Here is a 27,848-nt window from a genome sequence, read left to right as displayed (position 1 = left end):
TCAAGCCAGTCTCTCTGTTCCCCACTGAGCTCTGTCCCCCACCTGTCTATCAGATGTGATGGCAAGAATCAGGTCTCGGGGGAGCTTCCCAGCTCAAACATCCAATGATGTCAAAACTTTGGGAGAAGAACTTCCAGCTCTTTTGCAGCATGCACAAAAAGAAAAGAAAAATAAAACAGGAAACACATTGCTGGAATGGCTGCAGTAAACGTTTAGGTTACTTCTCCAGTTGTCTTAGACAGAAAAGGCGGCTGTGATATTAGTTAGCTTCTGGCCTCAGAGTATCAGAGACATGAGATCCATGAGTCAGCTCAGGCCCACAGGAGGATCACACTTCACTGCAGAATCAAGACTCTCTTCAGCAGCCCTCGCTGGAAGAAGCTGGACGTCAAAACCTGGCCGAATGTCAGAACAGAAAAGCCCTTTGGGGATCCATCTTACTCTGTCCTTCTACAAGTGGGGAGGATGAGTGTCAGAGGAAGCCAGCCATTGAGTCAGCTCTAGGAGGCAGGTCCCGGAGCCTGGCGATCTTGGGCTCTTTCAGCCAACAGGCCCTCCCCAGGGCAGAGCTGTAAGGCCCTGCTTTTGTCTGCTGAAGAGGCTTCCCGGAGAAGCAACAAAAAAAATTCCCAAGTCCGTCCTCCGGAACAGCCCTGAGCAATGTGTAGGCAGACCCTTTTCAAGTTGCATCTACAGGTAAGAGTGGAGGTTGCGCCTGGATTTGAATCCTGGTTCTACTAACTAGTTGTGTGACCTTAGGTGAACTACTGGGCTTCAATTTCCTTATCTATTAAATGGGTATAATATTTATACTATATTTATATAATATAAATATATTATATTTGTAATATATTTATAATATACATTTATAGTATAAATATAAGTATATTATATTTATAAGTATAAGCATATTATATTTATATTATAAATACAAGTATATTATATTTATATTTCCTTATCTATTAAATGGGTATAATATTTATATTTATATAATATAAATATATTTGTAATATACTTATAATATATATTTATATTATACATATAAGTATATTATAGTTATATTATAAATATAGGTATATTATATTTATATTATAAATATATTATATTTATATTATAAATATATTATATTTATATTTATATTTCCTTATCTATTAAATGGGTATAATAACAGTACCTAGCTCACAGAGTTGAAGGTTGCGTGATCTCGTGCATATGGAGTCCTGGAAGCAGTGGCCAGCATAGAACAGGCAGTCCGTATGGTGTACACTGCTATTGTTATTGTTGTTAGAGGTACTGGGTACCTCTTGTGTCCAGTGTGCTGGGCAATCTGCTAGGATTTATTTGAGGATGAATAAAACGTGGTTCTCACCTTGGAAGCCTTCAGGGTTTAAAGGGGTAAGACTGCGCTCTAAACAACTATAATCCAACTTGACAAGTGCTGTAACTGAGGTATATATAAAGAACTATATGGACACATCAGAGGGAGCGATTAATTCTGCCTGGGGGGCGAGCCACGGCTTTCCGAGGAGGGCTGATATTTGAGACTGGCTTTGAAGTGTGTGTAGTATTTCACGGAATGGGCCGTCCACTGCAGTGGGGTGGAAATCTGGGCACAACCTCACAGTCTTGGAGTCCACGGCGTGTTGGGGGGAAGGGTCATCCAGCGGGAAGCGAGCACCACGGTGTACTTGCATGGGTGCCTGCCCGCAGCGTGAGGCCGGAGCGCAGCTGGCTGTGAACGTGGGGGTGTGGCTGGAACCAGCTCCCGAAGGCCTTCGTAAGCCACGTCTAGGAAATTCTCCATCCTGTGGTTCACGGACAGCCATGGAGGGTGTGATAAGTAGCAAGGCGATGTGAGGAGTTTTTCACTCTGCAAAGTTAATTATGGGGACCTTTGGAGCAGGGAGAGTGCAGTGTGTGGAGTGAGTAGAGACGAAGAGAGTGGTCATCGGTACCCTCTTCTCCATCAGCGGAAGCGGAGGTTTTAACCAAGACAACAACAGTCGTGGTGCCACGTGATTGAGTACGCAGAACGTGGAATCAGAGGGATCAGAGTCCAGCATCAGTTCTCATACACAACTGGATATATGACCTTGAAAGAGTTAGTTAAAGCTTCTTTGCCTCATTTCCTCATCGGAAAAATGGGATAATTCCAACCTCACAGAGTAATTGAGAGGATTAAATGATACTGTGACCGTGAGACCTTGGTGGATAGTATTACTGTGGGTGTCCTTAAGCGCCGGGGACAACCACTGCACCTCACAGATGGGGAGACAGGGTGGGAGAGATGTCCAGCTAATAAGTGACAGCCAGAACCAGCCCAGGTCCCCTGTGTCTCTTGTTTGGTATTTGAAGTAAGCACAGATATCTCTGAAGATGACAGAGAGTCTAAGGGAGTGCGCTAAAGATGAGACTTTCCCCCTCAAGGTCAAGGGGAAAACGGGGTTGCTCGCCCCTTGGTTCCTGCAGGCCCTAAGATGGGGATGAAAGGCAGTGACCTTCTCAGCCTCCATCCAAGACGCAGGGCTGGGCTTCCTGCAGAAGAGAGCGACATGGGCACCAGAATTGCTGCCATGAATTCTTGGGGGAGGGGTAGAAATCTCACTGGAGATGGTTCTACACAACAAAGGTAGGATTTAGAGGGTGCAGAACATAGGTGAGGGCAGGGCATCAGTTCTGGGAACCAGAAAAATCTGTATTTTCATATTAATTTTGCCACTTACTTGCTGTCTTATTGTGTGCAAGACACCTGCCCTCCCTTGACCACTGAAAAGGGAACGGTCTCAGCAGATAACCTATTTAAGTCCTTCTAACTCTAAAACTCTAAAATAAGGAAGCGTGTAAGTGTTGGCTGCTTAGGGAAAAGAGTAGGAGAAAGTACAGCCAGACATCTTCCCCTGGCTGTTGGGAAGAATCTGTCCAAAGGTAAACTGGGCTGTTTATTAATGGAAGTGAGTTCTCTGTCCATGAAGTAATCAAGAAGATGCTGGGTAATTCCTCCTCCAACCCTGAAAAGACCTAAGTGAGGGTGCTTGCCAGCCCAACCACATCTGCTCTTTGCCTAGCAACATTATATGAATTTCTCTTTTTGCCCCTTCACTGGATCATTTATTTATTAATGTATTCAATAATTCAGTAAATATCAATATCTTAGTCATTCAAAACAATATTTGTTTTATTTCATTTTATTGTCATGAGAACACTTTAAAAGAAATCTACCCTCTTAAGTTTTTATGTGTACAATACAATATTACTGACTATAGATACAATGTTGTACAGCAGATCTTTAAAATTTAATCATCTTGCTTAACTGAAACTTTTTGTTGATTTATGCATTGATTAGCAACTCCTTTTTTTCCTCTCCCCGCAGCCCCTGGCAGCTACCATTCCACTGTTTGATTCAATGGGTTTGACTGTTTTAGATACCTCATAGAAGTGGAATCATGCAGTATTTGTCCTTTTGTGACTGCCTTGTTGCACTTAGCAGAATAACCTCAGGATTCATCTGTGTAGTCATATATGGCAGGATTTCCTTCTTTTTAAAGGCTTAATAATATTCCATTGCATGCATATACCAAATTTAGTTTATCCATTTATCTGTTGATGACATTTAGGTTGTTCCCACATCTTGGCTATTGTGAATAATGCTGCAATGAAGATGGGAGTAGGCAGTGCAGAAAGATCAGTTTCAGCTAGAAGAGACCCCCTCCGTATCTTTCTAGAAGAACCTGAAGCCTAGAGGCTGCCAATATGTTTCTAGAGCCTCCGTGATCTATTCCACAAACCAGTGAGTGATGTAAAGGGAAGGAGGAGATCTTGTTCATAGCAGCATGACAGAGAGGCCAAAAAGGTTACTCTTATCACCCCCCTGACGTCTCTGGGGCTGGGGGCGGCAAGGTAGAGCCCTTGGCATCATGTGAAGGATTTGTGTGTCAGAGAATGGGAGGTAGAGCAGAACGGCTCTGCCTGGGATTTGAGAGAGGTGCAGATTGGGAAGGGAGAGGGAGTGGGAGAGCTTGGAAAGGTCACTGAAGAAACTGGGCGAAGGTGATGGTGAGTGAGGAGGAACTTGGGGTGATGGTGTGAGAGCTTGAGTCCACATGGGGTGTGCGATGTAACTCTCCTGCTCGTTCCCCCACAAAATGTTCAGTAAAGTCTACACTGCTCAGTAATATTTTATGGAATTGGATTTGCTTTTTTAGAAGGTGCAGAAAAGTGGGTGGATGAAAGCAGGGCATCCCCACAGAATCAGGTACCTTGGGATCACACTTAGGTGTGTGACCATCCTTTTGGCCAAAGGCAAGGCTCTTTTCCTCTCAGAGAGAGCCTGGTGTGCCATACGTCTTCCATAAATGGCTGCTGAACGAGCAAATTCATGCAAGGTCTATAAAAGTTGGGGGCTTGTGAGTGTTTGCAGCCTTCCCGCACCTCCCCAGGAACACAGATGGTTTTAAGATCAGCTGGGGCTTTGGGCAAAGGTTCAGCTGGATTTGTTTGTTCCTCTCTGATCTACTTTGTCCCTGGTCAGGATCGCAGCCAGCCTGAAACAAACACAAAACTAAGTAGGAAACCAGGAGAATAAAATAACGGCAGCACGTTCCTCTGATGTCCTGTCTAGTGCTGATAGAGCTGACAAGATAAGAGGAAACTGTGTTTAAGTAGCGAGAGGGCTTTGTTCAAGTCGGAGACTTCTCTGACTGTGAATGCTGTAGATGCAGAGATAATACCCCTGCTCTAGCCCTCCAGAGATGTGCTCCACCACTCTCTGCTGGGGGACAGGCAGCTAAGAACACAAGGGGAAAGAATTTCAAGATGATACATGTCAAATTGCTGGCCTGGATTTCAAATGCCATAGATAGTTTATGCAAAGTCTCGCACTGTTGTAAAAACGTAACACAATCCCCTGGCAGATCTGCATGAGCTCAGTCTCAGTTGTTTTCGAGAAAAAATAAATAAACTTGAAAAACGTCTTCCAGCCCATTAAAGTGGCTTGTTTTACCCATAGTCTCCGCGGTATTAGGCTTCTAGAGATTTGAGTAACCGAAGCCGACACCTAATTCCTGGCCAGTGAGATGGCTGACTCTTGGCACTTTCACTCTCCTTAGGACGTTACCTGTGACGTTCAGGAAACTAATACTGTATTCCCAGGACCCACTGACACCTTGGGGAGGGGGGAGGGAAACTTTGGCAATGAACAAGTTTCAGTACTTTTCAATGTTTTGAAAGCAGTGAAGCTCTTATGAAACATTACAAGGCAGCTTGATATATAAAAGAGTTGAGTGAAGATGCGCTGGTTGAAACAACGGAGCAGAAGCTAAGTACATCTTCTCACATCCTGACCCTCAGACTGACATCTCTAAGCAGCCCTAGGAATCCATAGGCAACACCTTGAAAACCTATGACCCAATCCAACATTCAGATGTGAAAGGTAAACCGAGGTCCACAGAGTGGGGATAACTAGTCCACAATCACACATCAAATCGTGAGGGAGTTTGAACCAGAACCAAGTCTCTAATCCAGCTCACCATGGCAGAACTCCCCAGGTGACAAAAAACTTTTCTTCTTCTGTTTGAGGTTTCAAGAGTAAACTGAAGATGTTAACTTTAAGGGAAATTGGGTAAAGCATATATGGAATTCTTGGTATTATCTTTGCGAGTTTCCTGTAAATATAAAATTACTCCGAAACAAAATGTTTATTTTTAAAAAAACCATTGCATCTCGCAATTGTGGATTACAGGGCAGCCATGTGTTTTAGCTTGACTTTGATTAGTGAATTTGATGTGTAACTTTTCCATGCTATTTTTAATTCTTCTACACTCATGTATATGAATCCCTGGGTATAGTCTTGCTTTGCATGATTTTTATAAATAGCGTCATAATACACTTAACACCTTGTTCTTTTTTAGTCACTCAGTGTTATGCTTTTGCAATCTCCCCATGTTGAGATCTATGAACTCACAAATAGGGCTTCCATTTTGCTTGGCCAGGGTCCATACTGAACCAGGTGTTAAATATTGTTAGGACCATCGCTACATTTGAATCTCATTCAGTCCTCTTAATATTCTTTTGCTTACAGAATCCTATCATATGAATATATCATATTTTATTCATCCCTTCTTCAACAGGTGAACATATAAACTCTCCCTAATCTTTTGCTACTATAGATCTGGCTGGAATAGATAGTCTTGATCCTTGTATATGTATTTTTTTCCTTTTCTTTTTGTTTGTTCTACATGTGTATGTTTGTTTTACATGATTGAGATTAGATTATCTCACTTTTTTTCATAGCTTATAAGACCTTAGAGTTCTTTAGGTTGGCCTTACTTTTCAGATGCGTAGCCTGAGACCCGCAGGTGTGGAATGACAGGCCCAAATTCCCGGGGAAGATTGGAGAGAGGAGCCGCATTAGAGGTCGGAGGGAAAGCTCTAATTTGGGATGACCTTCTGCAAAAAGTCTGACCAATCTCAAGAACACCTCGGCTGTTCCTCTCCTTTTCCATCATAGCTCTTTTCTAGTCTACAATTTATAGTAATGTATGCATATGTGATTACTTGATGAATGTCTGTACACACTGTCACTCTAAGGTCCGTAGCATCTGACCCGTCTGCCGTCTTGTCCCAGGGTACTCGGCAAATAGCAGTTACTCAATAAATGTTATTGGAATGAATGATTGAACCAATGGAATGAAATGACATTTGGATACACAAGATACTCCTCAGTTTGAACAATACTACTTGTCTCTACATGCTTCATGTTTCTTTTAGTACAATTTGATATATCTATCATAGAGAATGAATGTGTGTGTGTGTGTGTGTGTATATGCAAATCTATACAAATGGTAGAGCTGATTTTCTCTGGGGAAAGCAAATGCTCACATTGTCATAGTCTTTGTTCTGTCATTAATGTAACTCTGAGCACAATTGACGGATTTGCTCTAAAGTGGTCTGCTTGGTATTCAAGAGTCTGTGAGATCCAAGCCCTCAGGCCTGCCTTTGATGCCACTTTGCCCAAGCTCTGTTATACCAGGCAGCTTGTCACTAATCATTCTGGGCTTCTGCTTTCCTCTGAGCCCTTGCTTCTATTCTCTGCATGTGCAATGCCCTTCCCTTCGTAGCTACCCTGTTCTTCCAGACCCAACTCAAATGTCAACTCTTCCAGGACTCGTCCCCACGAGAATGTCTCTGACATCTCTACCACCAAAACGTGTTATCTGTCCTTTCCTTAATAACACTGAAGATTTTCTCTTCTACATTAGAATGTGGGCTCCCGGAATAGACTCTTGTCAGTTCATCCCTATTTCTTCCTGCAGTGTCAAGAACGAAATAGGCGGATAGTAAAGTTTTGTCAAGTTGAATTTAACTCAACCTCTGAGACCCTCTAAAACATTTGTTTCCCTTTTTCTTTTTCCAGGTGTGTCGAACCAAGGTGATAGATCTCAGTGAAGGCATTTCCCAGCATGCCTGGTACCCTTGCACCATCAGCTACCCGTACTCCCAGCTGGCTCAGACCACTTTCTGGCTCCGGGTAAGTCAAAGCTTTGAGAGCCTTAGATTCTCCAGCAGTGGCCCCCAGGAGGCACTGCCTCCTGTGACCCTTTCTCAAGATGGCTTTGTCTACCCACTGAGGGTGTTAATTGTAAGGACAGAGAAGAAAACACTTAGCAGCGGGATGCTTCCTGGAATGGAATCCCTTAATTGCTCATGGGATGCCTTTAGTCACTCTTATTTTGGCCAAGAGTTTAGATACCATTTATCTGCCTGGAAGACCATCATTGTTCAAGGCCTTTTAAATTGCCTTCTCCTTGAAGTTTTTGCTGACCCCCACAGAGAGAAGGGACTGTCCTCTCCCTTTTAGTCCTCCACGTGTGGTCATCTATTGGCGGGCTCTTGTCAAGTGCCCTGGTATTCCATAGCTGTCTACGGGCCCATCTTCCTGACTACGGATTGTGATTGTTTCAAGTTTTGATTTGTGTGTTACTGACCTACATTGAACTCCACCATCCACAGAAGTGCAAGGGCATGTATCTTATTTACCTTTGTCTCCTCGGCGCGTAGTGCAGAGGTTAGTTAGCGTGGAGAAGTGATGAATAATAATAAGTACCATTTTGCGTGGTTATAATGTATGCCAGACCCCTTACTATCAGTATTCTTACTGGAGCCTCCCAGCCATCCTGTGATGTAGCTATTTACGTATCCATCACTTGGAGGTGAGGGAACTTAGGCCCAGAGTAGCACAGCCACCACTGGACGTCACACAGCTTGGAAAGAGCAGAGCCAACGTTAGAACGATCTCTGACCTCAGAGCCTGTGCTCTTCCCTCTGAGGTTTCACTGCCCACCTGTTCCCATCACGGGACCGCGATAAGTCGTCCAGCTCCCGAAATGGAAGATTCTCCTCAAAACCCCCGCCCCATGGCTGCCTCCGCACCGCGTGCCTGGCTGCCTGAATGAGCCTCCTGTGTCGTCTGCGTTTCAGGCGTACTTTTCTCAGCCAATGGTTGCTGCAGCTGTCATCGTCCACCTGGTGACCGACGGGACCTATTACGGGGATCAGAAGCAGGAAACCATCAGCGTCCAGCTGCTTGATACCAAAGACCAGAGCCACGATCTAGGTGAGCGTTGCCCTCAGGTGCGGCGTGCTCTCGGTACCTGCTTCTGCATATGCCTGCGGGTGGTTGTAAGGATCGGCTGAGGATGAGTTCTTCCCTCCCCTTTCCTCTTTCTTGCTTCTCTGCTTGCCATTCTGGTTGCCTTCAAATCAGGATGTGTTTGTGTATCCAGAGAAGCCCGAATCTGACAGCCACGGGCATAAGGGGTTCATGTCAAAGTCCTCCTTTCAGTAGCTCCCTTCTACCCGACGCCTTTACCCTCAGGCATCCCATGAGATCCTCAAAAGACCCTGGGAAGGAGACTGAGTAAAGGTTCTTTCCCATTATGTGTGTCATCACCCGAGACCCAAAGAGAGGCATCGAGAGGCCCAGGTCACGTGGAAGGAGCCAGCAAGAGAGCAGGGGAGCCAGGTTTTCAGAATCGTCGCCTGCCGCTCTTTACCCTATAGCCGTGGTGTCCGTGATAGTAAACGAGCCATTGCTTGAGACGTTGTGACCCGTGCAGAGCACAACACCCAGCGCTCAGGAAGTCCCATCACCCCCTCCCACACTTCCCAGACACCCTGCCTCGTCTACCTCTGGGCAGCCAGGCCAGGAGTTTGGAATTCCAAGCCAGTGCTGAAGTCCAGGCTTCAAAGCTGTGCCCGCACCATTCCACAGGGAGCTCATTTCAAAGAGCCGTAGGATGCAAGCATGCAAGGGGTCACTTCAGGGTCAAGCAGAAGCCAAGGCAGGAGGAGGGGTTTTGTTTTGTTTTTATGTTTACTTATTTGGTTAGTTTTCAAGGCAAGGGGGAACACGTTAATAAGGAAGAAGAAGAAAACCCTTCTGGATTTATCTGGATTCCTGGGAAATGTCCCTAAGTGAGAAGCACATATTTTCATAGCTGTCCTGGCATCGCAAAGGGCTCTGCAGAGAGATTTTCAGAGGAGTAGGGAAGAGTCAGGTTCCAGCGAAGGTCCTTAGATCTTGCTGGTTGATGCCTGGGGTGTCCACATGTCCCTCCCCACTGGGTCTCCTGTCCTGTGTCCTCAGCATCCTGGCACCCCTTGCAGAGGCTCTGCAGCTCTAAGACAGTAGACCACAGAAGGGGACCTGCCGGACTGGGAACCTCATGTCCCCAAAGAGCAGGCCTCCCAGGACATGGTTAGGATCGTCCCATTTTTCAGATGCAGGCACTGAGTGTTAGGGGTTTGGTGCATTCACGTAGTAAAGAAGCGGCTAAGCCAAAAATTGAACTGATGTCCATCAAACACCAAAGCCAGCTTCGGTTTTACTGAACTCCCACCCACCCCATCATTCCCTTCCCTCCCCTTCTGATGTACCTTTTCTCCCTGTCCCTCTCCCTCCCCCCTTCCTTTTCGAAGCCTGGGGACTTCTAGAAAGAACTGAGAGCTTCTGAGTGAAGCAAGTTTGGATTTTCCTTGGACTTTATATGGCTTGCTTTTCTGTATCCCTCTGGAAAGCCACCTCCTAATCATGATTCTCTGTCTCCTCTTTGCAGAATGGGTACAGAGGTCCTTACGTCACAAGAGCTGCTCCCAGATTCCTCGATTAAAAATGAGAGTAGGCTTTTTACCCCGGGAATGACTTATTCCTGTGAATTATTTCCATCATTTTTATGACAGACCGGGAAGGCAGCCTGAAAACTAGCAACTCGGACCAGCAAGCCCTCATGCAATGTGGGAGGGAAGCGAGGGCCAGTGGTGCTTGGCCAAGGGGTGGCCATTTGGGGGAGGGGGAGGGGCTGTGAGCCCTAGGTGAAGGGAAAGCTTAGGGGGCAGTGAGGCAAGGGGATTGGAAAGATTTGGAACCAAGAGAAAAAGGCAGACAAAGAAACTTTCAATCAAACTCAAAATCCCCACTGGCCACCCAATGGTGCTTTTGTGCAGTGACATGAAAGGGTCTGGGGGCTTCGGGAAGGGCCCGTTGGGGAGGGCGTGACTGGCCGTGAGTAATGAGCCTGGCCCCTCGGCCCTCTGTCTCCCCTGACAGGCCTCCATGTTCTGAGCTGCAGGAACAATCCCCTGATTATCCCCGTGGTCCACGACCTCAGCCAGCCCTTCTACCACAGCCAGGCGGTACGTGTGCGCTTCAGTTCACCCTTGGTCGCCATCTCGGGGGTGGCCCTCCGTTCCTTCGACAACTTTGACCCCGTCACCCTGAGCAGCTGCCAGAGAGGGGAGACCTACAGCTCTGCCGAGCAGAGGTAAGGCACCCTGGGTCGGCTCGCCCTGGGCCGTTTTGTAGCCGAGTGGAGAAGAAGGGATTCTGGAACCGGGCAGCCATATGTGTTGCAGTAAAAAGTCTGTGTGTTTCTCCCTTCCCTGTCCTCTGGCCTCTGGTCAACTCTGCCTTTGGGCTCGGGAGGCCCACATGTCTCTGAATTCCAGGGGTGAGGGAGGGCAGCAGGAGCATGTTGTGGAAAGAAGACCTCCTTCACCTGGCTTGCAGTCCCAGAGCTGACGGTGGCCTGCGGGATGACCCTGGAAACATCACGTTCCCTCTCTGGGCCTCAGCAGCCTCGTTTGGGTGGAGAGAGGAGAGGTGGTTTAGCTCTCTTTCAGCTCTGAAGTACTGGAATATTCTGCTTCCTAAGTAGCAGAGGCAAGAGTCATAACCCTCCTAAATTTAGGGGGATGCCAGGGGACTACTGTTTGCTTCATCCCACTTCACTGTATATTTCAGCGTTGGGTAAACCTCTATGTCTTCCCCACACCTAGCTCCTGAGAGATTCTCCCAGTGGTCTCGGTGTCTGTCTTTTAACTGCATGACATTGTTCCATCAGTACCTTTGATCTGGCATCTGTTAATGCACCTAGTTTGGAGCTAAGAGAGGACGCTGTCTCCTAGAAAGAATGTGAGCTTTAATGATACTCTTACCTGGGTTTGAATCTGCCCCTTCCTGACTGTGCCCTTGGACAAGGCACTCGCTTCACTTCTCTGAGTCTCAGTCGTCTGTTTTGGAATAAAAACGGGTGAGAGTATCTACCCCATAGGGTGGCCGTGAGGATTAAACGGCGCGCTGCAGGCAAAAGTGCTCTTACAAACTATTAAGCACTGTGCAAAGGTAATGTATTGATAGAGAGTATTTATCACCGCTTTCTGATGTGATGGTGGTGCTTTTCTGCACAGAATTCTGCACAAAGTTCTTAGAGTTGAGCCGGGAGAAGCCTCGGAGCTCATCTTGTACATCCACAGTGTCCAAACTTCCACGTTAGCCTCTGGGTTTTCACAAGAGGAAGGACTGGTTCAGGGTCCCACGTCATCTCTGACATTTGTTTAAAGAGTTGGGGTCTCTGTGGGCTCCCCCCGAGCGAGGCCCTCTGAAAGGCAGTTCAGCCCTGACCCGTATACCTGGGAGCAGGAGAGGAAAGAGGAGTGGGGAGGGGGACCCCAGCCTTTCCCACGCCCCTGCTACCACAGAGGACACAAAAGGTGGTTGCAAAACCCACATTGTTTTGCACCCACTGTCTCTAGCTTCTGTTGTACAAAGTCTGTCGCAATCCTTCGGAGGCGAAAGAGCTCCTTAAATATCACTCATTGTTGTATTTCACCCTGAGAGGGCTTTTTCATCCCTGGCTCTCCAGGCTATAAAAGTAAGTTAATTCTCAGAACCCAGGGAAACAGTGTCGATGGAAACTGCAAATCCATCAGGCCTTCTCTGCAATGCTTTCTCATCCTTAGCCAGCCACCAAGACCATCCCCGAGTTCACTGAGCCCAGCACTGGCTTCTTTGAATCCTTAATTAGCAGTTCCCGTGCCTGAAGTAAACAGTAAGAAGTGTCTAACCTTGGAAACAAGTCCATCAATAAGTGTGTGTTGAGTTCTTTGACCTGTTGTGGAAAAACACTGAACTGGGGCAGAACGTTGCCCTGTCTCTGGCTGGTGGTGGAGCTGGGAGCCAGGCCTTCCTCCTCTCTGGGCTTCAGTCTCCCCACGTGTGAAATGACGATGGCGATGGATCCGTGTTCTCTGTGGCTCCTTTCAGTTCGAACAGTCTGTGATCCTCAAGAACTAGAAGGGGTGAGAGGGAAGAGGAAGGGACCCACATTGGCTTCATTATCTTATTTCATTATCACCCCCGTCCAGTGGGGTATAGACAGAGTGAGCGAGTCAAGGCCATCCAGGCAATGGGAGGTAAAATCCTGCTTTGTCTGCCCCTAAGAGCCACACTGTGCCCACCAGGACCAGGCACATCCAGGAGAGAAAAGGATTTTTCATGTGCTCACTTGTGAGCATTTAGTCAGTGAGACTGAGTTAAGTGATGGAGATGCAGCCATCTTGGGATTATCAAAGTCTGTCATCTTGGGATTATCAAAGTCTGTCATCTTGGGATTATCAAAGTCTACGTGTTCTCATTGCAAGGGGCTCCGAAATTATACGTTATATATATTGTTTTGTCCTGACGCTAACCTGATCCCTGAAAGCTGCGAGGCTGGAAGAGATTCTTTGGTTCTGCGTCCTCATTTGAGGATGGGAAACCGAAGGTCCAGGTGGGGGAAGTGTTTCCCAGAGTCGCCCAGTGGGTTAGGATGCAGAACCCAATGGCGTTGGAATCCAGTTCTCAGGACTTGCAGGTCAAAGCTCGTCCCTCCTCATCAGAGGTGTCAGAACAGCTGTGTCCCGGAGGCCAGACTAGGCCACAAACAACTTGTGTTTGTTTGGCCCTCATTCGGCCCCTTCTTTAATTAGTTGCAGCATTTAACTATCAGGAGAGTAAGTATTAAAGACCACAGTTCTTCCTCCTCTTGAACACATCAGAGGACTTGGAAACACCAGGCCCTCTGTCCCGCTCGGCAACGCGGGACGGGAGAACCTGCTCTGGCCGGCAGGTGGTCTCCCACTGGCCACACCCCTCTCGGCTCACCTGGCCATTCAGATGGGCAGCCGGACCCGCAGCTGCTGACTTCGCCTCCCAGGGCTGCACCCAGCACATCACCGGCTCGCTTCTAGAACTGCAATAAGGAGCAGTTCCTTAAACGAAATAAGGAGCCTCGTTTCTGGGCAGGAAAACGAGTCTCGATCATTCTCTCAGCCTCGCTTCTCTAGCGGTCCTGAAGCTGGTGTGCCAAGAGTAGTTTGCCCTTCGTTCTCCAGTGTTGAGCGTGCTCTCTTTCTGGCTGTCCCCATCTGAGCAGCTCAGCATGATTTATAAACAATCTGCCTGTTGTCATCGCCACAGCGCATGGCATGATTGCAGCTAAGCAGGCTAAGCAGCTTGCAGCTAAGCAGAAGCTAAGCCGTGGGTCAGGGGACGGAGCCAGGAGAGGAGCCCTCACCAGCCCTTTAACCTCTGGCCTTGCCTGTCCCGGTTGAGGGGTACATACTATCCCCCATTATGCACGACTGGGGGCCCTTTCAGTTGACCTCGGGGGCAGCAGTTAAAGGACTGACTGTGGGATCACTTAAGGACCTACCCCTACATGGAACTTGAGTCTCTAAGTAAATGAATTGAATATGTATAAGAAGAAAAGAAAATTCATAAGTATCTGATTATCTCTGCGTGGGGAGAGGGGGTGTTTCCACCTTCACCCAGGCTGTGAGAATTTTATTGGTAAAATTACCTGTGTCCCTTCCCCCACTGGCATCAGCCACTTTCCTCCCTTCTGAGAAATGTCTTCTTTTTTCCCTTTCTTTTGTTATTTTTACTGACAGCCCATCACTGGTATGAAATCCTCCCCCCACTTTTTTTTAATGAAGGCAGAGGCTTTTCTGTTTTGTTTTGTTTTCCTTGTTTTGATTTTTGTTTTTGTGTTTCAGAAATGACAGAGCTGTGTCAGGGAGTTATTTGGGAGGGGCAGTTATTTGGGGTAATGTTTATCATTTTTGGACAATGTGTTCACACAACCCTTTCCAACTAACGGGACAGCAAAGGGAAGAGCAGGGACTTAGGGACAGACAGGCAGATCCGTGCTGGAACCCTGTCCATGCCGAGTGCCTTTGGACAAGCAATTTAAACTCGCTTAGTCTTAATCTCTTCTTCTCAAAAATGGGAACAGGGCTTCCCTGGTGGCACAGTGGATAAGAATCCGCCTGCCAATGCTGGGTACACGGGTTCGAGCCCTGGTCTGGGAAGGTCCCACATGCCGCGGAGCAACTAGGCCCTTGAGCCACAATTGCTGAGCCTGCGCGTCTGGAGCCCGTGCTCCGCGACAAGAGAGGCCGCGATAGTGAGAGGCCCGCGCACCGCGATGAAGAGTGGCCCCCGCTTGCCGCAACTAGAGAAAGCCCTCGCACAGAAACGAAGACCCAACACAGCCATAAATAAATAAATAAATAAATTTAAAAATATATATCGTTCAAAAAAAAAAAATGGGAACAATAATACTACCTCATGGAGTTATGGTGAGGATGCAGGGAAGATAACCTAGGTAAAACACAGCTGCCAATACCTGTTACTATTAATTCCTTTTCCTCTTTCCTTCCTGTTCCTGTAGGCCAGGTTTAGACAAATGTGCTGAAAAAGCAGGGACTCCACAGTCCCTAAGGTGTGTTCTGGAGGACACTAGTCCTAAGAAACATGCCACGAAGAAAGGTTATCAGAGCTTGGAAAATGATGTGCACACGAGTCCCTTCTGAAAACCCACCACGTGCATTAGAACGTTCAAGGTTCTGAGAAGTCCTGCAATGAAGAAAACTGACTGGTCTCATTGACCCAAAGCCGCCCTCCCCATTAGAGCGTAGACCTGTTTGGTCCGGTAACTCATATGACCAGTGAGTGTTTTCCTTCATAGTAGAAAGAGCCAGAGGAGAGAGACCGCCTTCTCGTGGAGCGTCATAGTTGCTAAAGCATTTCTCACGCCTTGACCTTTCGGCTCTGCAAACACGCTGAGCTCCAGCCTGTGCTGGACCTTTGCACATGCCCTTCACTCTGCCTGGAATTCCTTCTGCCCCAAACCTTTGTATGGCTATGGCTAATCCCTTCCTCTCATCCAGGTCTTAGTTCAGGTGTCCCCGAGGAGGCTGCCCCTGACCCCTCTGTGCGTAGTGTCCTGCCCACCCCTCCCCTAACAGTCACCCTCTATAATGTCACCTGGGTTTTTAGTGCCCTTACAATATGCATCACTATCTAAAACAAGCTTATCGATTACTTTTTTTGGGCACATGTCCTCCCTCCTCAAATACACACGGTGACGGGACTCTTCCACGGTAGCCCTAGTGTTTAGAACAGTGTCTGCTGCGCGGTGAGAGCCCCAGGCAGGTGTGTTGAATGGATGAGCCAGTGGCTGACACGTCCCCTGGTTTTGACAGTCTTGAGAGGTGGATCATTTTATCACCTGCACTTGACAGAGGAGGAAACTGAGGCTCAGGGTGTTACATAACTTCCCAAGATCAAACAACTGATAAATGGCAGAGCTGGGGCTCCCAAATTTGCCCACTTGCTATAAGCCCTAGGTTCTTTCCATTCTAGGAAACCGAGTTTTCCAGTTTATCCTTTTCCTACAAAGAAGAACCTTAATAAGCACAGAAGGAGGGAGGGTGCTGTTTTTATCTTAATGGCCCCGTAGCCCAGAGAAGCCCCAGAGCCATTGTCTTTCAAAAAGGGTTCCCAGAGCCCCCCTGGTGGTCATCAGATGGGAGCCCAGGGACCTCCTGGGAGTGCAGAGCGGAGAACGGCCAAACTGTAAGGTAAAGGTCAGAAGACTGGCTTGGAAGCTGGTAGCTTACAGAGTAAATCTATTTAAATTGGAACCATGTGGCTCTTTCCCCCAGCGCTTACACAACGTGAACAGATGCATTGTTTGGTGTCAAAGACCTTGCGGTTGACTCCACAGCTACAGTCTCCGCATGGAGCACCGCAGAGGCTGTCAGGAGCAGGAAAGAGGGCGGAGAATCAGAACGTCTCAGCAAGTGTCACTTAATCCCACTCACCCTGCCTTTCTGAAAGGGGGGGGCGCGGTGTGTGGAGACTGCAAAGCTCACATCGGTGCAGGTCTGAGACCTGAAGCTAAGGCTTGCCCTTGTCTGCGTATTTTAAAAGTGAATTTGTCTGTGACAAGTTTTAGAGATGTTAGCTCCTCACACCCGGCCCCCCACACCGCCCACCCCACTTATCCCACTTTAATTCTTACCATACTTTTGAGCAGGGGATAGAGAGTGGGCCTGAGTAACCATGTTCCTATAAAATCCTCAGTGGGGTATCCTGGAAACTGGCACCAAGAAAAGAGTTGGGAATTTCTTCTTAAGTTGGCTTGACCACCCACCACTCCTTGTGTCCTAGATAGAAACAGGAAAAAGAAAGCTTTGAGGCTCTGGATGGCAACCTCGCTGTCTGTGCGTACTGTATGCCAGGCGTTGGGTTAGACAGGGTCAGAGGGGCAAGTTAGAGAGAACTGCCTCCTGGAAGCTTTCAGTGTTCAAAATCAGCATCTCAACGTCTGCAAAGTGCTTAAGAGTTATTGCAAGACACTGCCACCATTTGTTTCTTGTTGTTTAGGAAACAGCTATTTCACGCGAGGCATTTTTGTTGGCAGTGGGAAGTATACGGAGGTGAAACAGGCGTTATCTCTACCCTCAGGGAAGCTCTTGTCCAGGTGTGAGTGAGGTTAACAGCAAGGACTTGGGCGGCACACATCTGGATGGGAACTTAAACACGTAACTTGATCCTGCCGGTCCCCGATTTTTCCAACTGTAAAATGAATAGCACTTAGCTCATAGGGTTGCCGTGAGGATGGGTGAGCTCATGTATATAAGCAATCGGTGAATAGTCACTAATGTTATTAAGCGTCTGCATGACGGTAATATGAGGGGAAAGATCACCTGAGCACAGGGGTTTTATGTTTTTTCCGTTTCCTTAAGGGTTAGCACACATTCTGGCCCATGGTGGGCACCCAGGACCTGTGTTTTCAACGCATGAAGCAAGAGACCAGGCTTTTAGAGAAAGGAGGGCCCAGTGCGGCAGGGGAACTTGCCTGGGACACGAGAAAGCTTCCTGTAGAAACTTACATGGAGCTCGGACTTGAAGATGAATGGCATGATCTCTGCACAACTTTTCTAACAGTTCATAAGTCACTTTACAGTTTATAAAAGACTTCTACTTTCAGTACCTCAGTTGAATCTCACGGACCTATAGGTTGGCCGAATTTGAGAGTACGCTGAAGCTCAGAGAGGTGATGTACTTTGCCGAAGTTAGACAGCTTCTAGGTAATAGAGCATAGATTTAGTCATACCATTAGCTACCATTTACTGAGTGCTTTTGTGTGCCAGGAATTCCACTCTGTGCTTTTGCTGAACTATCTGATTTAATTCTCACAGCGACCCTCGGAAGTGAGTACTATTATAAAATATGAAGAGGCTTTCATTCAACTCAGTGCCTGGCAGATAAGAGACTCAAAGAATACTTGCCGTAATCGTAATGATCCCCATTTTGCAGACGGACAAACTGAGGTTCTGCAAGGTTTGAAGATTCATAACATATAAGGTTTTTAAGCTGTAGGATTTGAACTCTGGTTTGTCTGTTTCCATAACTTGTGCTTTTAGCGATAAACTTTGACCACTGCCTCCAGAGTCTTGTTCACTCCCTGTGTCTCCAGTTTCAGCCTCCGGAGATTTGGAGAGGAAGCCCGTGAGGTTTTGTCTTCCAGCTGGAGTGCAGTCGTCCTGCAAGAAAGCGCCCACTCACCCTCTTGTTTCTTTCCTCCTCAGCTGCGTGCACTTCGCATGTGAGGCCAATGACTGCCCGAAGCTGGCCGTGGAGAACGCTTCTCTCAACTGCTCCAGCAGTGACCGCTACCACGGTGCCCGGTGCACCGTGAGCTGCCGCACGGGCTACGTGCTCCAGATACAGCGGGACGATGAGCTGATCAAAAGCCAGGTGTGCGCAGGTGCCGGGCCCAGAGCTCCTCCCCAGCCCAGGAAAGGCTGAGCGGGTGTGGAACCTGCTCTCTGCTGAATCCTCAGCACTTAAAAGTACTGCTGCCCCATAGTAGATGCTCAATAAATAGGTGTGGATTGAATGAATGAGGGAGTCAATCTGGGATTCCCGTGCAGAGGAACATACAACATGTACCAGAGTCCCCATATAGGCTGCAAATCTGGAAAACCATGGGCTGAGCATGAATTTTGTACTGAAACCATCACAGTCAGAACTCTGCTACAGTCGAATGTGCTGCTTTCAGAAGAGGTGAACCCTCTGTCAATGAGGTGCTCATTCATTCATTCGAACATCCGCACACTGGGAACCAGATACTATAGTAGGTGCCAGAGAAAAAAGGTCACTGAGCTAAACCTAGTTCCTCCACTCAAGGAGCTTAGTGACTAGTGACCACGAGCAGAAGATGAGTGAGTGATGGCCCCACAGTGTGCTAAACACTGTAAAGAGAAGTGCAGGGTGTTGTGGAAGCACAAGGGGAGTCAAGGAAAGCTCCCTGGAAGAAGCGACATGAAAACTGAGAACTAGAGAGACAGACAGAGGGGCGCGTGTTGTGGGGAGGGAAGGAGGCAGGCTCTGGGCACAGGCAGGAATGGTATGTGGATGCCCATTGGTGGGAAGGAGCACGCCGCAGACAGATGTTTCTTTTACTGAACTCACCCAAGCAATGAGGCTGGAGGGGCAAGCAAGTTGGCGCTGGTGCGAGGCCCTATTAGCTTGGTCGGGAAGTTTGAGGGTCATCTTTAGGGCAGCAGGGAGCTGTTGAAGGAAGTGGCGTGGTCAGATCATGGTGGATAAAGGTCCTTCCAGCGGCCCACCTGGGTGAGGCTTGGAGTCTGGCGGAAGACTGATCGCAGGGAGAGCCATCGGGAAGTCATCAGAAGAGCGTGTGGAAGAGGGACGAGTCCTGCGTGAGGGTAGTGGCAGCGAGTGGACTTGAGATGTAGCAGAACGTTGCTTCGGCCAGTGTGGCTATGGGGTCTCGGGTGGGTGAGGGGAGTGGCAGTTAGTTAAGCCCTGAGGTTTGGGGATTCCAGGTGCAGCCTCTTGGGGGGCCCTGCCAGCGGACTCCCACTTCGTGCTCCAGGTACACAGGGCGCGTTCCTTGTTGTTGGGAACACCTGTTTGCACAGTCCCCGTGGGACCTCTGGGACCCTCAATTGCTTGTCTTAGACACCTGCTTCTGTGTGTCAGACACGGAAGGTCTGAAGTCCTGTGGAAACAATTAAGCTGGTTTTGGCAGTGAGGGACCTCTCCTCCCTTGGATGTGTGCTTAAGAGGGGAAAAGTGTCCTATGCTTTTAAAATCGCAACTCAACATTTGGCATCCGCGATCCCCTGGGATTTGGCAGTCGATGCCTGTCCCTCCCTTGGCTCTGTAGCGTGGCCTCGCCCTTCCACCCCTAGCTCTGCCGTCTTCTAGTTTGGGTCAAATCCCTGTCGACCCTTTCATTTTCCCAGGCTCGTTCCTTCTTCGCGTCTACCTCTCCCAGCTATTGAGCCATCACATCTCAGGGTAGGGAGTGGCTCTTAGAGCGATCCTTGGGTTCAACGCCCAAGGGACAACTCAAGGAAAGGGACCTGCCCACGATCTCATAGCACACAGGACCAAATCCAGCTCTCCAGTCTCCCCTGGCGATGCCCACTCTGTGCCAAGCACTAGAGGGTGAAACACACAATCTCCTCCAGGGCCAAGAAAAGTTACAAAGATCAACAGCCAGTGTCCCACTGCTGTGCCGTGTTTCAGAGGCTATTTCGTGAAGTCATCAGGCCCCGAGAGGTCTGAGTCTTAAGACTCTCAGCAACAGAATGGAAATAATGATCTGAGAGACTCTCCAGACAGCAGTGAAGAGCCTGGGCTCAATTCCCACTTATCCTTTTTCCAGCTGCGTAACTTGGAGCTTAATCACTTCATGTCTCTTCAGCCTCAGTTTCTGCAGCTGTAAAGTGGGAACTGAAACACCTCCTTCAAACAGTTGTTGGGATCCTGGAAAGGGAGCTAGAAACACTAAACATTGATCTCTGGGCACCTGGCAAGACCCTGCGCCGTAGCCTGGGGGAGAAGGGGGTCTCGCCACGTCTTGGGGGTTCCATCTGCCGTTCCTCACTGTGCCCGCCCCCGCCTTTCAGGCAGGACCCAGTGTCACGGTGACCTGCGCTGAGGGCAAGTGGAACAAGCAGGTGGCGTGTGAGCCCGTGGACTGCGGCGTCCCGGACCAGCACCACGTCTACGCCGCCTCGTTCTCCTGCCTCGAGGGCACCACGTTCGGCAGCAAGTGTTCTTTCCGGTGCCGCCACCCGGCGCAGCTGAAAGGTACCGCCCTTCCTGTGGGGGACCTGGAGGCTGCTTCCAGGTCCTCCATCTGGGGCTCAAACACCAAGGGGCGGACAGGATTTTGTCTGTGCTTCTGATTCCTTTCTGCCCATTGTATTTACGTAGACTGCCTTGCTGTGCAGCTGAGGGGAAAGTGGAGTATGGATACGTACGGCATCTCTAAAATCTTTCAAATCTTGCAGAAGAGGAAGGAGACGAGAAGGAAGGGGAGGAGGGTAGAAGGAAGGGAAAGATTCTACGAAAGTAACATTTGGAACTGAGATGACTAGTTCACTGGGTAGGTTTAGGACCCAGTAAGCCTAAGAGGTAAGTAGTAGTAGTATTCTCATTTTCACAGAGGAGGAGATCCAGTCTCAGAGAGGTGAAAGAACTTGTCCAAGATCATGCTGTTAGTGGGGGGGGCTCCACCATGGGGCCCAGGTCTTTTTCCAAAGCCCACTGCTTCTCCTGAGGAAGGGCTGGCCCAGAGAGGAGTGGTTCTGGGCGGAAAGTGCTTACGGGGATCTCGTGGGCGGGATGCTAGGGGTATTCGGGTGAGTAAGACATAGTCTGGCAAACTGGAGAAGAGGACTTATGTTGGAAATGAGTGAGAGGCTGGCCTGGGTGACCTAGACTGTCAAGACTAAAAGGGCTCTTTAAACTCGTCAGGAATAACTGATGATTGGAAAGATGGTGAAACTGAGGTCCAGTGAGAGGAAGGAAGGAACTTGTACAAAATCGCAGAGCAAGTTAGCGGCATTATCAGAACGACGCTCTTGGCTTCTAGTTGCATATTGGATTTGGACATTATACTCAATTCTCACAGGTGCCAGGACTCTCTCCTTTGCTTGGTTTATCGGAGGAAACATTGCCCCTTTATCAGACACCCCCAATGATATCTCACTAAGCAGGTGTCCTACCTTGGGGTTCATCATTCTATAGAGTGGGAATGAGTGGACTTCTGTGGAGTGGGGGGTGGGCGGTTTGGAGGGAGGTGTGTAAATCCCCTTCAACTTAGATGTCATATTGCAAATTCATGAGTTTCAGGTATTTTGATGATTAGAGAAAGTCAATAGTGTCCCCAAATTTTCAAGGAAATATAGAACTTCAGAAGATTACTACACATAGTAAGACTCAATAAAGTGTATAGACTGGGTGGCTGGATAAACTGATGAAAGTAATACCATAAGAAATGTTTCTTTTAAGAAATTAATGAAGGACCCGGCAATCTCACTAAACTGCCCCAAAAGAAAAGCAGGAGACACTTCTGGGATACATCCTTTAGGTCCCCTCATTTTTTTTTTTTTACCCAAGAAGATTTGAATGTAAAATCATTTTATTTGAGCTGCTATAGAGATTGAGATCTGAGAGAGGTGAAGAGACCAGTGGAAATTGTAAACCCTCCATCTTTCAGGTTACCTGAGCCCTTCCCTTGGCCCCATTTGCCCAGAAGTGGGGCCTGTCAGTAACTCCAGCCTAGGAAATCACACTTCACCTCTCAGAGGCCCTTGGGAAAGGGAGGTGTATAAATTAGCATTGATTGTTACAGCCCTCATTGTGGCTAATAATAATCCTTAATCAGAATGATTCAGGCCCTTCTGCCATTGCTTCTCTGCTTGACTCTGGTGGAGGGGGTGACCCCACCATGTAGACATGGCCCCAGGAGGACCGCCATTCTGATAGTTGCTGATACCCACTTTGCTCTTCCCTTGAAAACACAGGGCAGCATCTCTCCAGTGGCCACATTGACCCACCAGGACCCACTGGCATACCATGCCCTTGGTTCTCAGCGTCATCTGATGCTCAGATTCCAGGTTTGATGCTTTGGCTTGGATCTTCTGGCAGCAAAAACTGGGCAGAGGTCCCTTTACCTCTCTCTTGAGCTTGCTAATGATGCTTCTTAAGCCAGAAGATAAAGAGGTGATCAAAACAAAATTTTACCACATTTCTTGTTTGCTTCCCTTTCCTCCCTTCGTTTTTCCTTTCCCTGCAGCGTGATTTAAGCAAAAAGAATGTGAGCTTTCGTCAGACAGACTGGGATGCCACTCCTGGTTCTGCCCCAACTGTTTGATCTTAGGAAAGCAATTTCACATCCTTGAGCCTCAAGACTCTCACTTGTAAGATGGCTGTAGGAGCAACCACGTTGAAGTGTCATGTTGAGAATTAAACAACAAATGGTGTGTACAAAATGCCAAGGCCAGAGAAAGTGCTTCGTAAATACTCATCTCCAAGGGGCACCCTTATGAGAATCCCGGCAGTGGCTACTCTCTCGGCCCCTGACCTCTTTGTCCCACGGAGGCCTTAGTCCTGGGAGCTGCGGAGACGCGGTCCATCCTCCGTGCTCCTCTCAGGACCTGGAGGTTAGTGTCCTCAGGCAAACAGCCACCACCCAGGAGAAGCACTGAGTGTGGCCCTAAAACTGGTATAATGAGGGTAGCACCACAAACTCACTTGCCCCCTTAGAACCCAGGTGTACGCAAAATACCCTGCGAACTCACAGCCCTAGAATCACTCCCGCCAAGGTCCTTTATCAAATGACCACTAAAAGCACAGACCAAACCTGCAGACATGCACGAGGGAAAAAATACTCTCAAGTTAAAAAAAAAAATAACTTCAAAATCAGAATCATAAACGTTTAATTAAATGGCTAAAACTGCAACGTTACTTCCATGACCTCGTCAGCCTCACCTCGACCATGTGGGGTGCCCTGGATATCAACTCTGGAGTGGGGCTTCTGAAGCAAGCATGTGCTCATCCTACAGAAATCTATCTAGGGACTTCCCTGGCGGTCCAGTAGTTAAGACTCCGTGCTTTCACCGCAGGGGACGTGCGTTCGATCCCTGGTGGGGGAACTAAGATCCCGCATGACGCGTGACACAGCCAAAAAAAAAAAAAAAAAAATCTTTCTAAAAGGCCCACTGTCTACTTCTGTCTAACCTCAGGTTTCAACTCAAGTCTATTCACTAGTTTCCAGAAGATACCTAATACCATCGAGCATCTTCTGATTTCTTAGACTCTCCTGAAGATAGGGACGTGAGGTGTGTGCCCACAACCTGCAGTGTCCAGGTTCCCGCCCAACCTCCGCTCTCTTCCTCACCCCTTACCCTCTCCCTCAGAATCCTGTCCTGACCTCCCTTCCTCTAGGACTTTCACATCCTCTCTCAGGCAGAGACCCTTTCATCTTTCTCAGAAGCAGATAGCCAGCCCTGGAGGATTCCGCTTTATCCCAAGGGTCTCATCAGGGCATCTTCCTCATAAAAACAGGGGTCACCCCCAAAGAGGAATTCTCATACCACTCGTAAGAGAATGCTGCTTTCTTCCTCTTATCATTCTCCTACTTTGGAGATAACAGGGTCTGGGCTGTCCCTGGGTCCAGACCACCACTAGGTGCTAATGACAAAGCACTACTCAAATCCTTCCTGGGGAGCTGAGGAGCACTGTGGAGAAGAAACTCGTTCAAGATCACGCAGCTGCTTATGAAGCCGCCTTTAGATATGAGCAGTGATAAGGGTACAGGCCAAGCAGCAGTTTTATGTCTTAGAGAATTCCTCCCGTCTCCCTCACTCCCTCGCCCCCACCCCACTCCACGCTGAATGGTCGCTCAAGCTTCAGGAGTCAAGCCTAGTCTTACTTCAGGGCTCTTAGCTGCTGCCCCAGAATCCCTTTGGCCTTTTCTAAACCATGCCCCTCAACCCAGAACTCCCATCAAACCCTGAAACAGAGGGCAGAGCTGGGAGAAGCCTAGAGGTCACCAAGGCTAATCATTTCACTGTGCAGCGCAGAACCTGAGGTCCAAGAGAGGAAGGCATTTATGCAAGGTCACGTATGACTTACCATCAGCACTGGGGCCAGAAGGTCACCCAGGGGTCCTGACCCTAGAAATGGTGCCCTCTTGCTAGGGACGCCGTTCCCAGCAACCTGGTGAAATAATCCCACTTTTGCATTCCCCAGCCCTTCCTATATGGCAGGTGTCCAACATTCCAGCCTCTTTGCTCCCTCTTCTTAGGACATTCTCCATCAGTTATCCCTGTCTGTGACTGCATCTTAGCACATTCTTTTTCTTTGTGTCTGTTAACATACGGGGCCTCTTGGTAAAGAAATTTGGAAGTGAGAGACACCGTTCTGGACAGCGGGGAAGGGGAGGGAGTGGTGAAATCTTACTCTGTGACTGGTTTTGATTTTGGGATACTCCACTCGTCCACATTCCTGATTCCATGAGGTTTTCTCTAGGCAGCAGTTCCTCTTTGGCCATGCTCTTGGGTGCAAGCTCTGTAGCGGGGCCAAGAGAGCACGCAGGAGTCAGACAGACCTGGAGTGAGCCCCAGCTGTAGTTTGAGCAGCTCACTTTCCCACTCAGGGACTCACTTTTCTCACCTACAAAATGGGATTAATGGCAAATTGGGTTATTAGGAGGATCAAGGAGATGGCGCCAGTAATTCTTCCTAGGCCTGCCTCATAGACTCAATTACAGACAGCTATTGGTAGAATTCCTTTCAGACATTTAAGGGGGGGAAATGGACAATTAAATAATCAAAATGTAATCTGACTCACCCAGGCTGGAGCTGAGAGAGCCCAGTTTTACTGAGCAAATGATGCTTTCTGGGACTGCCAAGCCCAGCTCAGATTTGCTCTTTAACTCCTTGGGATTCTAGGAGCCTAGAAATGTGCTTTCAGGACTAAAATCGGCAGATGATTGCATGCTTCTCTTGGTACCTCCATTTCTCCTGCCTCAGCTTCTCCCTGACTTTATGCAGCCCTAGCACTGGGTGAGGCCTCTTCTCTATTTGTCTTCCTTGTTCTTCTTCTTCTTCTTGCGCTGTCACTTCTGTCAAGGTCTGTTTCTTAACAGGAGCAAAGAAGTTGAATCTCCTCCCTGTTCTATCTTTGGTTAATGCAACCTCCTGAGTGCTGGTTTGTCCTTATCCTGGTCCAGCTAGCTGCATTTTTGTTTTCTTAATACAGTGGCCAATATCCTTCTACCCACATCCTAAAATATTAGAGCTGGACAAGAATTTAAAGACAGCTTTGGTTTAGGGACAGAGAGGTTAGGTGACTTGTTCAAGGTCACACGTAGATTCATAATACTCCACGCATTTAACAAATGGATACTGAGGGCTTCCTATGTGCTTGCCACAGGATAGGTTCTGGGAATAAAAGAATGAACAAGACCAAGTCCCAGACCTTAGGATGTGGGCAATGCCAAGACCGTATACAAGGCAATAAGAAAACCAGACATAGGTCTCCTGGCATTTCCCTCCTTGTATTCTACTCTAGGTTAATTTCAATCTTAAAGGCACTCTCAAAGAAATGTGGTCTTCTAGATACTCTTCAAAATACAATAATAAAAAAAGACATATTTCTTTTGACAGTACATTTATTGTTATTTTAATACTCACTAGAGATTGAAATTTCCTTAGCCTGTAGACAGGCTGAGCAAGATTCATTTTCCTGACTTTAAAAGATGAACAAACAAAAGTACAGGGTCACATAACTTTCTGACACCGTCTCTGACATCGGCACTCTTCCCCTCAACCGGGGATTCCAGGCTCAGAAATGCCTTCACCTCGTGTCCTGAGTCATGTTCTCCCAGGAAACACAGGGAGAGGAATGAGAAAAGGAGGCAATGGAAATGATAGAAGCGTCAGGATCTCTTCTAAAGCCCGTTACCTCTGTGGGCAGCTGGAGCTTAGTCCCGCCGGGGAAGAGTGGGAGACAGGGTAGAACGTTCCTCTGGAAACTGTCTTGTTAATGCCGCAGCTCCTTCCCTGGTTGAGTGCTGCTTCCAGGAGCACTGACACCTCAGTGCTGTGAGCTTGCCCTGTGTGCAGCAGAGCCTGCCTGGTCAGAACAAAAGGCCTCCAGTGACAGATGGCTGCAGGTGCGGTAGGCATCCTTCAACGTATAGAGGTCAGAGCCAAGGGGACGAGGGCAGGGCATGGACAGCGGTGTCCTACCCTACTTTCTGCAAAGCCCCAGGGCGGCTGCAGGGTGGCGGCCACAGCTAGGGCGTGGAAATGCTGATTCTGCACAGTTCAGTGCTTGCTGTGAGGTGGGGCATGTCCATGGTCCTGAATCACCGGTTCCTGCTTTAGCGTGCTTCTTCTTTTGACTGTGGTACACGGCTAACTCCTATTTACCCTCTCCCAGAATGTACATTTCTGGTTTGCATTTTCTCTCTTGATTAACATTTTGCGATTTTTATGTTAGTTTGCCACAAAGGAACCGTGACTTCCACTTCGCGATCTATGATTTGCATAGCTGGTAGGGTGTACTTTTAAAGCACCTCAACCCTTTTTCCAGAGGTATTTTATCCTTCTTGGGAAATTTAGAGAGGGTGTGCTTCCCTTATCTTTTGTCACTCCCCTCCCCGCTAAGTGCTTGCTAAGCCGGGGCTCTCCCAAACACTGCCCCCGTCACAAGGGCCAAGCGAAAAAGCAGTTTATGGTCTCTGGTATTCTGGAGCCCTCTCTGCTTCTGTGGAAGCCAAATGAGTCATCCTTCCACACCCTTTTTTCTTTTTACTTGATGTAGAAATATCTGTAGTTTGCGGTGTCACAGTTTATCAACGTGGAATCCTCTGGGGGGCTTGCAGACCCTAAACTGTCTTGTACTCCCCAGATAACTCACACAGACACAGGAGGAGAAAGAAGAAAGTGAACGGGGAGAGAAGCAACAGAGGAGCCTACATGCCCTCCCACCTTTCTTCTTTTTCATGCTTTATTTCTCTCCATAGTACTTCCCACCTTCTAGCCTACTAAGTAGTTTGCTTTTTAAGGATATTTTTATGTGTTCGTCCCTATTCCACTAGAACGTAAGCTCCAAGAGGGCAGGGTTTGGGTTTTGTTTTGTTCACTGCGCTGTCCCAACGTAGACAAGAGTAGCTGGCACATAGTAGGCACTAAATAGATGCTTGTTGAATGAATGAAGGCTTCCATGCGACCCCTGTGGTCCTTTCAGGTCTGCTACTGAAGGCAAAGTTTAGGAGGGAGAGAGGGAGGAGGTGAGGAAAATAAGAAGGGAGGGAAGGCGGGAGAGAAGAAGCAAATAAGGAATT

The 27,848-nt window shown here is 48.1% G+C and overlaps 1 protein-coding gene across 1 annotated transcript in view; it reads left to right on the top strand.

Moving 5' to 3' along the window:
• The window catches only part of PAPPA (pappalysin 1), a 254,556-nt gene that overhangs the window by 163,392 nt on the left and 63,316 nt on the right, over window positions 1–27,848 (top strand). The window contains exons 11-15 of the mRNA XM_068552436.1: window positions 7,412–7,525; window positions 8,476–8,611; window positions 10,604–10,817; window positions 18,256–18,424; window positions 20,611–20,794. Of these exons, the coding sequence (XP_068408537.1) occupies window positions 7,412–7,525; window positions 8,476–8,611; window positions 10,604–10,817; window positions 18,256–18,424; window positions 20,611–20,794 (817 nt within the window). The remainder of the gene's footprint in view (window positions 1–7,411; window positions 7,526–8,475; window positions 8,612–10,603; window positions 10,818–18,255; window positions 18,425–20,610; window positions 20,795–27,848) is intronic.

Source organism: Eschrichtius robustus, chromosome 10 (assembly GCF_028021215.1).
Source record: "Eschrichtius robustus isolate mEscRob2 chromosome 10, mEscRob2.pri, whole genome shotgun sequence".
NCBI lineage: Eukaryota > Metazoa > Chordata > Mammalia > Artiodactyla > Eschrichtiidae > Eschrichtius > Eschrichtius robustus.
Note: the sequence above shows the minus strand (reverse complement) of the source record. Positions and strands in the feature narration are given on the sequence as shown.